General features: G+C 39.7%; 1 protein-coding gene across 1 annotated transcript in view; it reads left to right on the top strand.

The window, feature by feature from the left end:
• PAMR1 (peptidase domain containing associated with muscle regeneration 1) overlaps nucleotides 1–14,263 on the top strand; it is a 79,553-nt gene that overhangs the window by 36,622 nt on the left and 28,668 nt on the right. The window contains exon 6 of the mRNA XM_063289609.1: nucleotides 479–586. Coding sequence (XP_063145679.1) covers nucleotides 479–586 — 108 coding nt within the window. The remainder of the gene's footprint in view (nucleotides 1–478; nucleotides 587–14,263) is intronic.

The raw sequence follows: 14,263 nt of genomic DNA, 5'->3' as shown, positions 1-14,263 counted from the left end.
CCTTCTTGGCTTCTTCCCTGCTGCTTTATTCCTAATTCCCTAAAACTCTAAAGGATCATGTTGTAGTTATGACACATAAATACTCACATACATTACTCTGAGATCAATTGGCTTTAAAAACACAGATTGTGTATATGAAAATGACAAGCTTCTTGGGAGCTGCTTCAGTTTTAGAAATAGTTGTTTTAGCATGGAAATATCTCATCTTCTCAATCACATCTCATTACCTTGGTTTTGAAAACATTTGGGCCACTAAATTTGATTCACAAAAAGGATTATTAGGGCAGAGGATGGGTTAGGCAGAAGTATTTTTAACATCATTGTCTCACAGCTTCAAAGATATACTGTGTTTTATCACATGCCCCAAAATACCCCCTTTATAAATGTCTTTCACTAGGAGAGAAAGGAGTATAAAGGAGAAAAAAGAGGTGAAAGAAGCAGTCTGTAAAAGGAACTAAGGTGTCTTATGCATTTTCAGGTTGCTCTTCATCTCCTTGTCTACATGATGGAACCTGCCTCATCGATAAAATTGGTGATTACAGATGCGCCTGCTTGGCTGGCTATACTGGAAACCGCTGTGAAAGCTGTGAGTACATCCCTGTAGCTGTGAATATGCATAAGCATGTTCAAAGGTTCTGGATTTTCATTCATTCAGCTACTGTTTGGCATTCTCAATTACAATGGAATGGGCTTGGAGGACATGCTTGCACAACACCCTTAATACATCATGGGGCAGAGAGATATGCAGATGTTCCACTTAAGAGCATCTCATTATTGCATTGGCCTGGTCAACAGAGAAGGCCTTTGGTTTGTCCTCCACATAATAGAGTTCTCTCATCACTTCTGATGCCTCCAGATGTGTTGAGATAATTTCCAGCCTCTCTAGTCAGGACAAAACATCTTAAGACTTGCCAATTTCAACTCTGAGCATTTTTAAAAGGAAGTTCTGTTTTAAAGCTATGATGGCTTTCACCCATCAAGGATAGACTGATAGGGGTAATATTTTGTTTTTATAATTTTTTTGAGGAAAAATATTATACTGTTCAGATAATGCAGTTGAATATATAAATTATCATGACCATAACTTCTTTTCCATAACTCCAAGCAATTGAGGCCAAGTTGCACTTTTGCTATTTTTAACACAGAGTTATTATGCCTTTTTAAAAAAATTATTTACTTGGATAAAGTTTGGAACTAAATACTTCATTCCCTATATCTCGTGATACATATTTTTAAACAAGTCTCGGGCTGGAAGGTTCATCAAATAGAGAATGCCTTTAAATAGGAAAAATGTTATTTGGCAATCCTTTATGTTTTTCTACTGGAAAATATGACCGATGGCCATTTCAGGAAGTGATTAAGAATAGAGCCTTATGTTTTTAACATTCAGATGCCAAGTCAGAATTGGTCCTAAAGTATCTATGTACATTTGTAAGTGTATGATGATGTTGAGTGATACAGTCATTACTTCTTGAGGTTAAGTTACTAATTCAGTATCAGAAATTCCATGCAATTCTAGAGGAAAGGAAGTAAACTGGTTATGACTGAAAGCTTAGATTGCCAGACCACTGCTGAAAATATGCCATATAGTACACCTATATTTTCTGTGTCTATGTAAGCATTTCATTATTGAAAAGTTCTATTTCATATCACACTTATCAGAGTTTACATGGCAGTATTTGCACTGGGCAATTCTTGCACAAGCTCCAGATTCGTGGTTGCATCCTGCTGCCACCTTCTTGATGCCTCCTTAACTCAATCTTATATTTTTGTGGGACTGAGAGGCTACACTGGGAGCCCAGAAAAAGGTGCACCTTCTTTAAGGAGCTGCTGGCAGGCAAAAGTGCATCCACTCTAGATTTGAGGCAATTTTCCTTCTTTGGATCCAAATAACTGTCCATCCTTATTTCATATTCTACCACTATTTAATTGGAACTTTAGTGAATCCGAAAGCAGAAAATTTCCATTTTTACAGGCTCCTCTACCATACCATCTTTGTGGGGGGGTTGCCATCATTGAATATAAAAATAAAGTGTCATGTAGACTAGAGATTGAAGCAAGGAATTTGGAGAGTTTGAGAAAAAGAAAACAGGAGAAATCTAAAGGTCAGGACTGACAAATTCTGATGGTGTATATACTGTAAAATATAGTAGATCATATTTATTTACTGCTTAGAATAGTGTATTTATAGCCTGCACTTTCCTGGTATAAACCAGCCTCCAGCAGTTAACAATGTAAAGTTAACATTGTAAATAAAATCCTAACACACTCAACTGCATTAAAACTTTATAATACCATCTATACATTTGTTTGTTTGTTTGTTCTTTCATTCATTTTATATAGCCACCCATCTCAAATGCATGACTCTGGGCAGCTTACAACAATTAAAATCTACAAAAAGAACAAAGTACAGTCTTAAAACATATAAAAAGTATATAAAACCAAATACAAATAACAGAATCCACAGTTGAGGTCTAAAAAACAATCTACATTCAACATAACCACTGTATACAGTAGGCTCTACTGCACATCCAGATCCCCACATCTGGTGGTATGGGGATTTATTTAACAACAATAAATAATCAATAGAAAATTCACAGCTACAACTATAAAATCCCTGGTGGCAATTTTAAAATCAAGAATCTTAGAGGGGAAGCAGGAACTACAATTAAACTCTTCTTAAAACAAGCCAAGGATGGAGCAGTGTGCACAATGTAGACCCAAACCCACATGCATTCATCACCCCTGCTATTGTCACTATCACTCCCTTACAGCTTCTCTCCCCATTTCCTCCCTCTCCCCATTTCCTCCTTTGATCCTGGCAATGCATGGCAAACCTCATTCCTTCTTTGCATTCACACAAACACATTCCCATAGAATTGCATCCTTAATTCTGTGCCACTTATTCTTACTAATGGCTTGTGCTACTGCATCATTGGCAACTTATGGAGTGTTCACTTTTAATATTGGTGAATAGTTCAAAGTTGGTTTAATTTTACACATCTCAATTATTTATCATCATCGTCATTGATGACATCATTGTTATTATATATTTTGTGGGCTTACTGTACAGTTTACTTTCATGCTAAAGAAGTAGCTTGAAAATATGGTACAAGTAAATGGAACTGCAGCTACTTCATTCAATTTCTTCTCCCATCCCATTTTCCTGCAATAAACAGCATCCTATGACAACTGAGTAAGTAAATGTTCATCTGACTGTTCTCTTCTCACCAAGTTCTTTGTAAAGTTCTTTTTGTACTTTGGCAAATGTTGGTGTCTGCTGATCTCCCTAGTTTGTACTTGGGCATTGCCATCTTAGTAGTAGGATTCTTCTCATAAAATTTGGAAACCAGTCCAGCTGAATGAATCCTATTTTGAAAGGAAGAGCCTTCTGGCTTATATGAAAGAAAGTTTTTAAAAATAATATTTAGTTCCTTGTGTTCTTTTAAGAGAGAGTGTGGGGTACTTCTGCAAATGGAACTTGGTAGTAAAACATTATTGCATAGTCTTCAATGGTTGGCTCCAGAGTCTTAATCTTCCTTTGGACTTGCCAAGAATAGTTTAAATATTCCTTTCCTGGGAAGTCTAAAGCAATACGCCATCCTCCCCCACCTCCCCCCAAACAACAGGAAAACAACAAAGCAGGAAACAAGGATTAATAGGAGACTTCTGAGCAGTCTGGAAAGAGAGGGGGATAAGAATTGGATGGATGGGCAAAAAGCTTACGGTAAGAAGCTAAGATAGAGTTGTCTCATGTGGCCAAGGCAGCTCTGGATTTGTGACTCCTTCTCATTCCTAACTGAGAGGAGGCAGAAGGTAGATTGGATAGGAGAAGCTTTAGCTGCACCTACTTTTGTGAGTTAGAGGGCATTTCCTCTGCCTTGATATTGAACTGTAGCATAGGCCCTCTTCTGTGATCCAAATAAGTAAGGCAGTGGGGTAGCCACTCAGTGGAAAAGAAAACATCTGCAAATGCTTGGAAGAAAAGACTGTTATCCAAAATAGATTCTGAGACCAGTTAGCATAGCTTATGATACTTCTTCCTTTTCTGTATATTAGTGAAGTATTTAATTGTAATTTGCCTGCTTCTACAAGCAATCATTCCAGATGAGAACTGAGTGGGAAATAATGCAGTACCATGCTTCCATACTTCCACCATCATAGGTGGTTTCCCCTCCCTCTTGTAAGCTTATATAAACAGTAGGAATTCTACACTTTAGAGTTTAGTTGGCTACTTATTGCCACTTGTAGAACTTGCAGTGGGTGTCAGCCCTTTCAGGTAGGCCAGGTCAGGTCACCGCAAGAACAATTTGAACTCTGTTGTTAAAGGATATAATAACAGAATCTTGAAAGCTTGACAGAGTTTCTCTTTCTCTCCTCTTATACCAAAGAGAATCAAGATGGGTTCCTTTCCCACTACCTCCTCTCTTTCAGAGCTAAGCTGATGTTTATGTAAATGCTTTTGCATTTCTACTTCAAAGTTATCTCCATATTCGTCCCCGGTGGGTGACTAAGCTCTTAGTGAAAAAGGAATACAGGGAGTAAGGAAAATGTAGAGCATGACATGCACGCTGCATGGTTCACTCTAGTTTTCATTGGGATTATTTAGGTTCAGCCTGGCCCTTTTTTGCTGAGCTGTTTTATGCTACCACCACCTCTACTTGCCCACTCCTGGAATGTAGTCTATGCATATGGTATCTTGCTCACTGCTAAAACCAAGCAGTTACTCAGTCCATAGCATGGCAAGCATGCAAGATTTAATTAGTATGGTTACATTTGCATGGGCAAACCTTGTCTAGATGGCATATGGAAGTGGGCCTAATAGATTCTATGTGAAGAATCACATTGGGCCACTCATGTTTCCGCTTTCCAGAAAAATTAATACCAGGTATGGCACTATTAATCAGAAAAGGCAGTTAGTAAAATGATGACAATGACTTGAAGTTGAGCTGCAAACTTGAGAGAAGAGTGCTACAAGAAAAGCAAGATGTTTAGCTAACAGTAAGAGGGAGGTGCTCTGTTTCCATGAAGATGCTTCCTTTTGGACTGCCTCAGTTGCTCTGATCTTCATCCCTTCTGCCTTTAACCATATAAAGCTTGAGAAAAGGGGGAGAAGGACTGTTGGTGCCAAACTGATCTGTGGAGTAGAGAAGGGAAACAGTCATTTACAGGCAAAAGCTCCCAAAGTTATTTCATACAACAGTTTCATCCCACCCATAAATTTAACACATGACTGGCAAATAAATGAAAATATTAAAAATGTAATAGATTCCTCTCTGCTTTATCTTAGAAAGAGAGAGAAGAATTCTAGCCCCAACCTCTGTTTGATTAGGCAAAAATGCTTCTTCCCTTCCCTCACTCCTTTAAATTTGCCCTTATTTTCTGACATTGGACTCAGCATTCTGGCTCAGTGGGTTGTCGCATGGAATTGCTGGCCTTCAGAATGAGGATCTCTGAGCAATTTTTGCTCCGAGACTTCCTGCCTCCATTGTCTAAAACAAAGCCCAGCAAGCCTCAAGTTCTTGAGTAAATGCTGGGATTCTGTCTTGAATGGGGAATTCATTGCTTTGATCCCACTTCCATTTCTGTACAGCTTCTCAGAAGACATTGTTGCCAGCCCTGCAATATTTATTTGGAATTCTAATGAAGTGTTCTTTATTGAGCTGAATTCTGGCATTCTGGGCCATCATTAATAGTATTAGATTGAGCCTGTGAAATCATAGATTTCAGTTGTCCTGGGTACTTAGTATATTTGATGCCTGCTCATTTTTAAGAGTTATGTAAGGATTCCTTGTTCCTACTATCTAACTCCCATATAAGGAGGCTTTTCTTATAGCTCCTGACAGCGATAAAAGTAGTAAATGGTAATATTATGAGGCTGGGAGATTCTATTATAGGGGGGAGGGGGTTCTTTATTTTTATATGTTAAAGGCAACTTTTCATATTATTACTTGATTAAATTATTGAACACACAGTAGTTCAACATATATTCTTAATATCTGGCAGGATATTTAAAAATTTGATGTTTTGCAATGTGAATAAGTCTAAATTGTGTAGTAGGCTATGAGCGCCATTGCAAAAAGCTTCACTTGCCAAAGATTCTTTGAAACATTAATGTCAAAATATGTATCAGCTTAGAATGCAACTCTTCCTTCATGGAACATTTCCTGCCTGAAATACACATTTCAGAATTACATAGTTCATTATATGCTGCCAAAATTATTAGACAGAAATTCCCAAACAATACATATCCATAAATAAGAACAAGCGGAGAGAGTCCAGCATTAAATGCAAATTCAATGTATACCACCAACCTGTCCAAATCAGTAGGATTATTTAAGTTTTATGACTTGTTTTGTTTTGTACAAGTTTGTATCAGGATCTATGGCATATTCTCTTATACCAGATATAAACAATAAAAAACATTATGTATTAAATATAAAATATAACTCCAAGATAAAATCCCAGACACCAAGGGCCAACCAAACATGTTTAAAACAGAATTGTTCAGAATTCATAGAAATCAGTGGCATGTAGGTAGGCCAGCAACAAATGTAGAAGGTTTCTCCACCTTTGTAATATCTTCCATTGTTGCTCTCCTCAGTCACTTCGAAGTTGAGTTACATACCTTGTCAAGTGGGACTACCCAAATTTTCTGCAAGTGGAGCAAGGTGGGAATGTAAGAAAACAACAGGAAACTGAAAGAATATAGAAGCTGCTATGGGTAGAGTTAGATCTTGGGCAGTTCATAGAGATTGGTAGTGACTCTTAGGAAACTCAGATGGGGAACTTTCCCAACCCTATATGGAATATTGGGGATGAAGTCTGAAATCTAGACAAGGAACAGGGATTCTCTGTTCTCTTGCCCACTCTCCTTTGCTGCCACTTTCTCCCTCTTCCTTCATGATTCATCCTGCTCTATCACTTCTGCTACTCTGCCTTGCATCACCCTGGTTGCTTCTCAATTGAATTAGGCATTACTCTAGGCATGTTATATATAGGCTGCAAAGCTCCAGATGACCACAGCAGAGATACAGAAAACTCCTTGCTGTCTAATGGTTGTCCAGATTTTTGCAGCCCCAGATTGATATGCCTGCATTAAGCTCAGGGGTATTTTAGGGAACTCAAGTTGGTAGAATTACATGGAGCACCTTCTGGTGCTTCACTCAGCAGCAGTCTACTTGCCCATCTCTAGCCGTTAAAGAAAGAGGAGTTTATTAGCCCCATTCATCTCTGAGCCAAGTTCTCATGTCAGGCTTATTTTCTGCCAGGTGCCTAGTCCTCATTATCTGCCACTGTTTCAGGTGGTTATGTGGGATTGATTTTTAGACTACAGACATCTGCCTGTAATGACATCAGGACTTTTCTCCTGGAAAGCATGTGCTGTAATATGGAGAGATGAGCCTTGCCAGATCTTCCTTTGCTGTAGAATATTTCTCTCTCTCTCTCTCTCTCTCTCTCTATGAGAGGGAAAATGAGAACTGTGCTCTGAGAAACTTGACTTCAAAGAACTATTTCATATTACAGTATCTGACTGAACAATTAGAAGAGGCCTACCTTTGAGAATAAAGAAAGAGAAATGACAGGCCCGTTTCCATGCAGAAACATTCACATTTGAAAAACATCTGTTGGTCAGCTTTGAATGTGTTGCTTGGGATCTCTAAATCCTTTTTAATTGAAAGAAAAAGAACATATTCAATGGCACTTTTAGAAGGATTTTTTTAATTACAAAATGGCATAGGCTTTCTTAGGTAACAATGCTGAATTAGAAATAGAGAAAGTAAGATGGAAAGCCAGTTAAAAACTGAAAAGAGTAAGTATTTTAAGTTTTTAAAAGGAAAGTAAGAGGTACACATTGTGCAGCATCTTAATAATGTGCAGAGAAGCTGAAATCTCTGGTAAGCCCCAGATAAATAGAGTCACATTTGTGTAAGAACATTTACCACTTTATTGAATATTTGGGTAGATACTGCAATTGCTTTTCCAGAAATAATTTAACTGAATTTTGTAATGAGTCAGCATGGCTCATTCTGTTTTCTAAACTGCAACTTTTTAAAATAGTGTTGTTGCTTGTTAAAAGAAGATACAATTTAGATGATTTCTACATTTGCTAGACGATTCCTGGCCCAGTACACTTGAGTAGAAATATTAAATGTGTGCTGCAATAGGTGTGTTTTTGAAATCTAAGCAGAGGAACAATAACCAATGTAAATATAAATAAAAAGGCACATTAAATATAAACAATATATCAACAGCACCAATACCAATCACTCTGAAATCCTCCTGAAACAGCCAGGTCTTTACAAGTCTCCAGAAGCCCATGAGAGGAAGGACTAGCTCTGCTTCAAGTGGCAAGCTGTTCCAGAGAAAGAGAGTGTCAAGAGAGAATCCCAACTCTCATGATCTCTCCCATTGCCCTTTATAAGAGGTGGGGACTTTCCAGTTGGGCAGGTGCAATCTATCAGGGAAAGTCAGTGTCATAGATAACCAGGCCCTGAGCCATATAGATGATTGTGGTAATGACCAGCTCTTTGAATTGCACTTAGAACCACCCCAGCAGCCTATGCAGCTATTGTAGAAGAAGTGCTCATGGCAGTAATGAGATTGCCCCATAAGCATCAGGGCTGCAGCATTTTACCCCAGCTGAAGTTTTAGATGGTCTTCAAGGGCAGCCTTATTAAAAGCAAATTTCAGTAATGCAAGATGATGAATGACCACCTCAATGCCTCCTGCTCCAGGTAAGGCCACAACTGGCCTCCAAGCCACAGATAGACAACATATAGGGTTGTTCTCTTGCGATTTCGTTCATAGGTAGCTTCAAGATTAGGGGAAGGAGCCTCAAATTGTTCTTTTATAGCCCTGCTCTTCTTGCTAGGTCAGGCAACATACTCATTAGGCCTTTAAATTCATTGGAGACAGCAGGTGCTGAATATAGGGGAAGATAGCATAGTTTACTTCAGCAAAGTATCGTTACCTTGTCGTGGTGCTGGAGCTTGAGCACCTCAATGATGCCATGAGCTAAACCGTGAAGGGCCACCCAAGATGGGAAGGTCATGACAGAGAAGTCAGACTAAATGCGATCCCTGGGGAAGGTAATGGCAACCCACCCCAGTATTCTTGCCGTGGAAACTCAATGGATCAGTACAACCAGAGATATGTCGGTATACCATTGGAAGATGAGACCCCCAGGTCAGAAGATGGTCAAAATGCTACTGGGGAGGAACAGAGGATGAGTTCAACTAGCCCCAGACGTGATGACGCAGCTAGCTCAAAGCCGAAAGGACGGCTAGCGGCCGACGGTGCTGGAGGTGAACGGCGAATTCGATGGCAAGGACCTAACAGAAGAAGAAGAGATCAAGAAAAGGTGGCAAGAATATATGGAAGACCTGTATGGGAAGGATAACAATATCGGGGATAGCTTTGACGGTGTGGTCAGTGAGCTAGAGCCAGACATCCTGAAGAGTGAGGTTGAATGGGCCTTAAGAAGCATTGCTAATAACAAGGCAGCAGGAGACGACGGCATCCCAGCTGAATTGTTCAAAATCTTGCAAGATGATGCTGTCAAGGTAATGCATGCTATATGCCAGCAAATTTGGAAAACACAAGAATGGCCATCCGATTGGAAAAAAATCAACTTATATCCCCATACCAAAAAAGGGAAACACTAAAGAATGTTCAAACCATCGAACAGTGGCACTCATTTCACATGCCAGTAAGGTAATGCTCAAGATCCTGCAAGGTAGACTTCAGCAATTTATGGAGCGAGAATTGCCAGATGTACAAGCTGGGTTTAGAAAAGGCAGAGGAACTAGGGACCAAATTGCCAATATCCGCTGGATAATGGAAAAAGCCAGGGAGTTTCAGAAAAACATTTATTTCTGTTTTATTGACTATTCTAAAGCCTTTGGCTGTGTGGACCATAACAAATTGTGGCAAGTTCTTAGTGGTATGGGGATACCAAGTCATCTTGTCTGCCTCCTGAAGAATCTGTATAACGACCAAGTAGCAACAGTAAGAACAGACCACAGAACAACGGACTGGTTTAAGATTGGGAAAGGAGTATGGCAGGGCTGTATACTCTCACCCTACCTATTCAACTTGTATGCAGAACACATCATGCGACAAGCTGAGCTTGAGGAATCCGAGGCTGGAGTTAAAATCACTGGAAGAAACATTAACAATCTCAGTTATGCAGATGATACTACTTTGATGGCTGAAAGCGAAGAGGCACTGAGGAGCCTTATGATGAAGGTGAACGAAGAAAGCGCAAAAGCTGGCTTGCAGCTAAACCTCAAAAAAACCAAGATTATGGCAACCAGCTTGATTGATAACTGGCAAATAGAGGGAGAAAATGTAGAAGCAGTAAAAGACTTTGTATTTCTAGGTGCGAAGATTACTGCAGATGCTGACTGCAGTCAGGAAATCAGAAGACGCTTAATCCTTGGGAGAAGAGCAATGACAAATCTTGATAAAATAGTTAAGAGCAGAGACATCACACTGACAAGAAAGGTCCGCATAGTTAAAGCAATGGTGTTCCCTGTAGTAACATATGGCTGCGAGAGCTGGACCATAAGGAAGGCTGAGAGAAGGAAGATGGATGCTTTTGAACTGTGGTCTTGGAGGAAAATTCTGAGAGTGCCTTGGACTGCAAGAAGATCAAACCAGTCCATCCTCCAGGAAATAAAGCCAGACTGCTCACTTGAGGGAACGATATTAAAGGCAAAACTGAAATACTTTGGCCACATAATGAGAAGACAGGACACCCTGGAGAAGATGCTGATGCTAGGGAGAGTGGAGGGCAAAAGGAAGAGGGGCCGACCAAGGGCAAGGTGGATGGGTGATATTCTAGAGGTGACGGACTTGTCCCTGGGGGAGCTGGGGGTGTTGACGACTGACACGAAGCTCTGGCATGGGCTGGTCCATGAAGTCACGAAGAGTCAGAAGCGACTAAACGAATAAACAACAAGCATAGTTTATCATAAGCATAAAACATAGCTTGATTTAGCATGCAGTATATTCCAAGAGATGCCATCATGATCTGGAAGATGAAATGTGTTAAAGAAGCATTCTATCATTCCTAAAACTGCTAAAAATGTCAGTTGGCAAACCTTTTTATTGGCAACAAAGGAGGTCAGGCTTAGAATGATGCAGAGGGAACAGTACAAATACAAGTTTCTTAAATCTGGAACTAAATAATAGTGTGGCATTGAATTAGATCATTCTAGATGTATTATCCCCCCATCTGTGAGGGGGAGAGGATAAGGAAGGCTTGCATTATATTTTAATAGCTACTGTGATAGTTAATAGCTTCATCCATATATTTAAATATGCTATGAACAGAAATATCCTGTAGCTAATCTGAAGGAAACTGGTGCACCAGCTGTGCCCCCCCAAAGAGAAATTGGACGTTGTCATTCAAAGCCCAGTTATACTGAGATTGGATAATTGTAGCCTACTCTGGATGAGGCTGGCTCTGAAAAATGTCCAGAAGCTTTTATTATTTCCAAGCACAGCTGCTAGAGTACAGATGCATATGAGGAATTTTGATTATATTATCCCAGCATAGTTTAAGCCAGAGGTTTTATTTACCTTTTCTGATCACTCCAAACATTCTATATGGTAATATTCTTCATCTTGACATAGCCAGACTTGCCTCATTCACTCATAAGAGGTCCTGGCAGTAGGTCTTCTCAGAGTGACACAGATTTACTTCACCAAAGCAATCTGAGCCATGAAGGTGACTTGATTTGCTTCACCAAAGTGAAACTACCTAGTGCTGAGGGAGGAAGCTGAAGTAGCCTTCTCCTCCTGTGCTGGCATGGGAATACTGAAGGTTTTCCTTGCTGGACAGTTTCAATGAAGCAACTGAAAGAGCCCAGTCTTGAAGCACCGCAGCCACTGTGAGGAATTTGGTATTCATCAATGGTGGAACCTACCTATGTTGTGGGATATGCTGATCAGATGTAAAGATATGCTCCTTTTTTGTTTCATATCAGGGTTAAGTGAAAGCTGATCTCAGTAAGCAAATTCTGTTTACCTCTTGTATCATTGCCTCCTCATAAAAGAACAACATGGTGGGGAAGGCTGAGGGAGCCCTTTCTCCCAGAGCTGGCCTAGATGGCCCTGAAGATCTTCCTCTGCAGAAGAAGGCTGCTCTCCAACTTCTCTCATAATACAAGCTTTGTAGGAGAAAACTACAGGGGTTTCAGAGTGAAGCAGTGAACTTGTTTCATGATTACAAGCAAGGGGACCATGTTTGGTTCACAGAGCAGCTTTGAGGTTGATTAGAGCTGGGTGTGAAGCTTCACCCAGCCCTAATCAACAGGCATAAGAAACACCTTAAACATTTCCACAACTATCTTTAAAAACATTCTAAAAGGATTAGTAAATAGCATGAGTGTGCAAGCTTAGTAGCCATAGGTAACTGACAAAAAATGAGGGGCACTAGAATGGAATGAAATACTCTGGAAAAAAAAAAGACAGGGCTGGGTGAGATCTTGAAAGAAATACTCTGCATTGTCTCTTTTAGTTACCAGATATGTTTTCAGGTTTTCCAGCTTCTGAGGGGCTTGTTTGAAGACAAAGAGGAACCTTAATGTAGCTGTCAATCCTCTGCTTCTCTCCTTCTGCAAACCACCAAGCTTTCTCTTGACATGGTCCTCAGATCCATTAAGTTTCCTACTTTTGCCCTACTCCATAATAAAATGTGATCATTTATCTCTCTGTTGGCTTAGCATAATGTGTGAAGAGGGATAAGTCATAGAAAGGGAATAAATTATGGGATAGAGCAGTATGACCCATGGTCTGTATTAGGGTTAAATACCCAATGTGAACTCATGGGATTTTGTGTCTTATTGACTGGAGCTGCAGTTCAGTACTGTGCATAAATGGGGATCTGTGGAGTCCTTGGTGCTCTGAGCTTGGTTGTTTGCTTGCAGGTGTTTCATTGCCTGACTAGGCAACAACTTTAGTGCTAGAAGGGAGTGGGGTTTGCTCTCTTACCATGATAGTGTTGGTGGGGGTGCTGTTCTCTCCTTGGTAGTCCCTTGATTAGGGTATTGTATACTGCTTGATTTTTCATCTGGTGTTAATCTTTGCTTATCTGGGTGTTGATTGCTGGCAAGGAGGTGTTCTGGTCTTTTTGGTTCCTTTTGAGCTTTTTTATTGTCTCTTTTGAATGGTATGTAAATGTTGTTTACCTCTGTGTGCCTGTTGAACAGAACAACACTCCCACCAACACTATCAGGGCACGCTACTGTATATAAACAGAGAGCAAACCTCATTCCCTTCTAGCATTGAAGATGTTGCCTAGTCAGCAACAAAACATCTGCAAGCAAACAACCAAGCTCAGAGCACCCAGGACTCCACAGTCCAACCCTGAGCTACAGATATTCTCCTCTATTAGTATAAATGGGGATGCATGGTCCACTGATCTTGTTCATTTGCTAGACTAAATCTGGTTTGTTGTTTATTTGTTGAATAAAGTATAGTTGATGCAAATCCTGGATGCATGAGGAGTGGCAATAGTAACTATTGCATTTATATTATATTACATTACATCAAATTTAATTTTAATTTTCTACTTAGCCATGTCCACTTCTCAGCCCCCCAATACGTATCTCAAAGGCCAAGTGTGGGCCTTGGCCTGGAAAAGTATACTATATGGGTTAGCATATATAAATGCAGCGTACATGTGTATTTTTACCCTAATCTTACTCAAAGCAGTAAGTGAATTGACCATGGTGAAATGGAAAATGTGCTGTTCTTTGGACTTAATAAGATGGCCCCATTATGTTCCATTGCCTTAAGGGTCTAAAAAAATTAAAAGCCATTGGTATACAGTATCTTTTTTCTATTTATTAAAAATATTTTACTTTTCTGAGCTTTGTGACATGTAAATTTCATACCACACAAGGGTCACAAAGTTATATCATGCAAAGAGACTTACACAGTTTATTTCTGGGATGGACCAAATGCATACTTGTTTATAAATATTTCTCCCATGTCCACTAGTAGCTCATTCTCAATCTGATCAGTTATAAAAAACAGATGGAAGATATATTGAAATAGCCTCAAAATGATCATGGTGTTCATGAAGTCCAAACCTTCTAAGACATTCCAACACTATCCTTGAAATCACATGTACCAGCTGTAGCTGGAAGTTTGATGGGTAGCAGAGTTAGCAATGAACCTATAAAATCTTATATATATTTACAATGGCCAGCTCCAAAATGGGGAGGAAGGAAATTTCCTGCCTGTGGCA

Source organism: Candoia aspera, chromosome 1 (assembly GCF_035149785.1).
Source record: "Candoia aspera isolate rCanAsp1 chromosome 1, rCanAsp1.hap2, whole genome shotgun sequence".
Taxonomy (NCBI): domain Eukaryota; kingdom Metazoa; phylum Chordata; class Lepidosauria; order Squamata; family Boidae; genus Candoia; species Candoia aspera.
The sequence above is the reverse complement of the archived record's forward strand: the minus strand, read 5'-3'. Positions and strand labels throughout refer to the sequence as shown.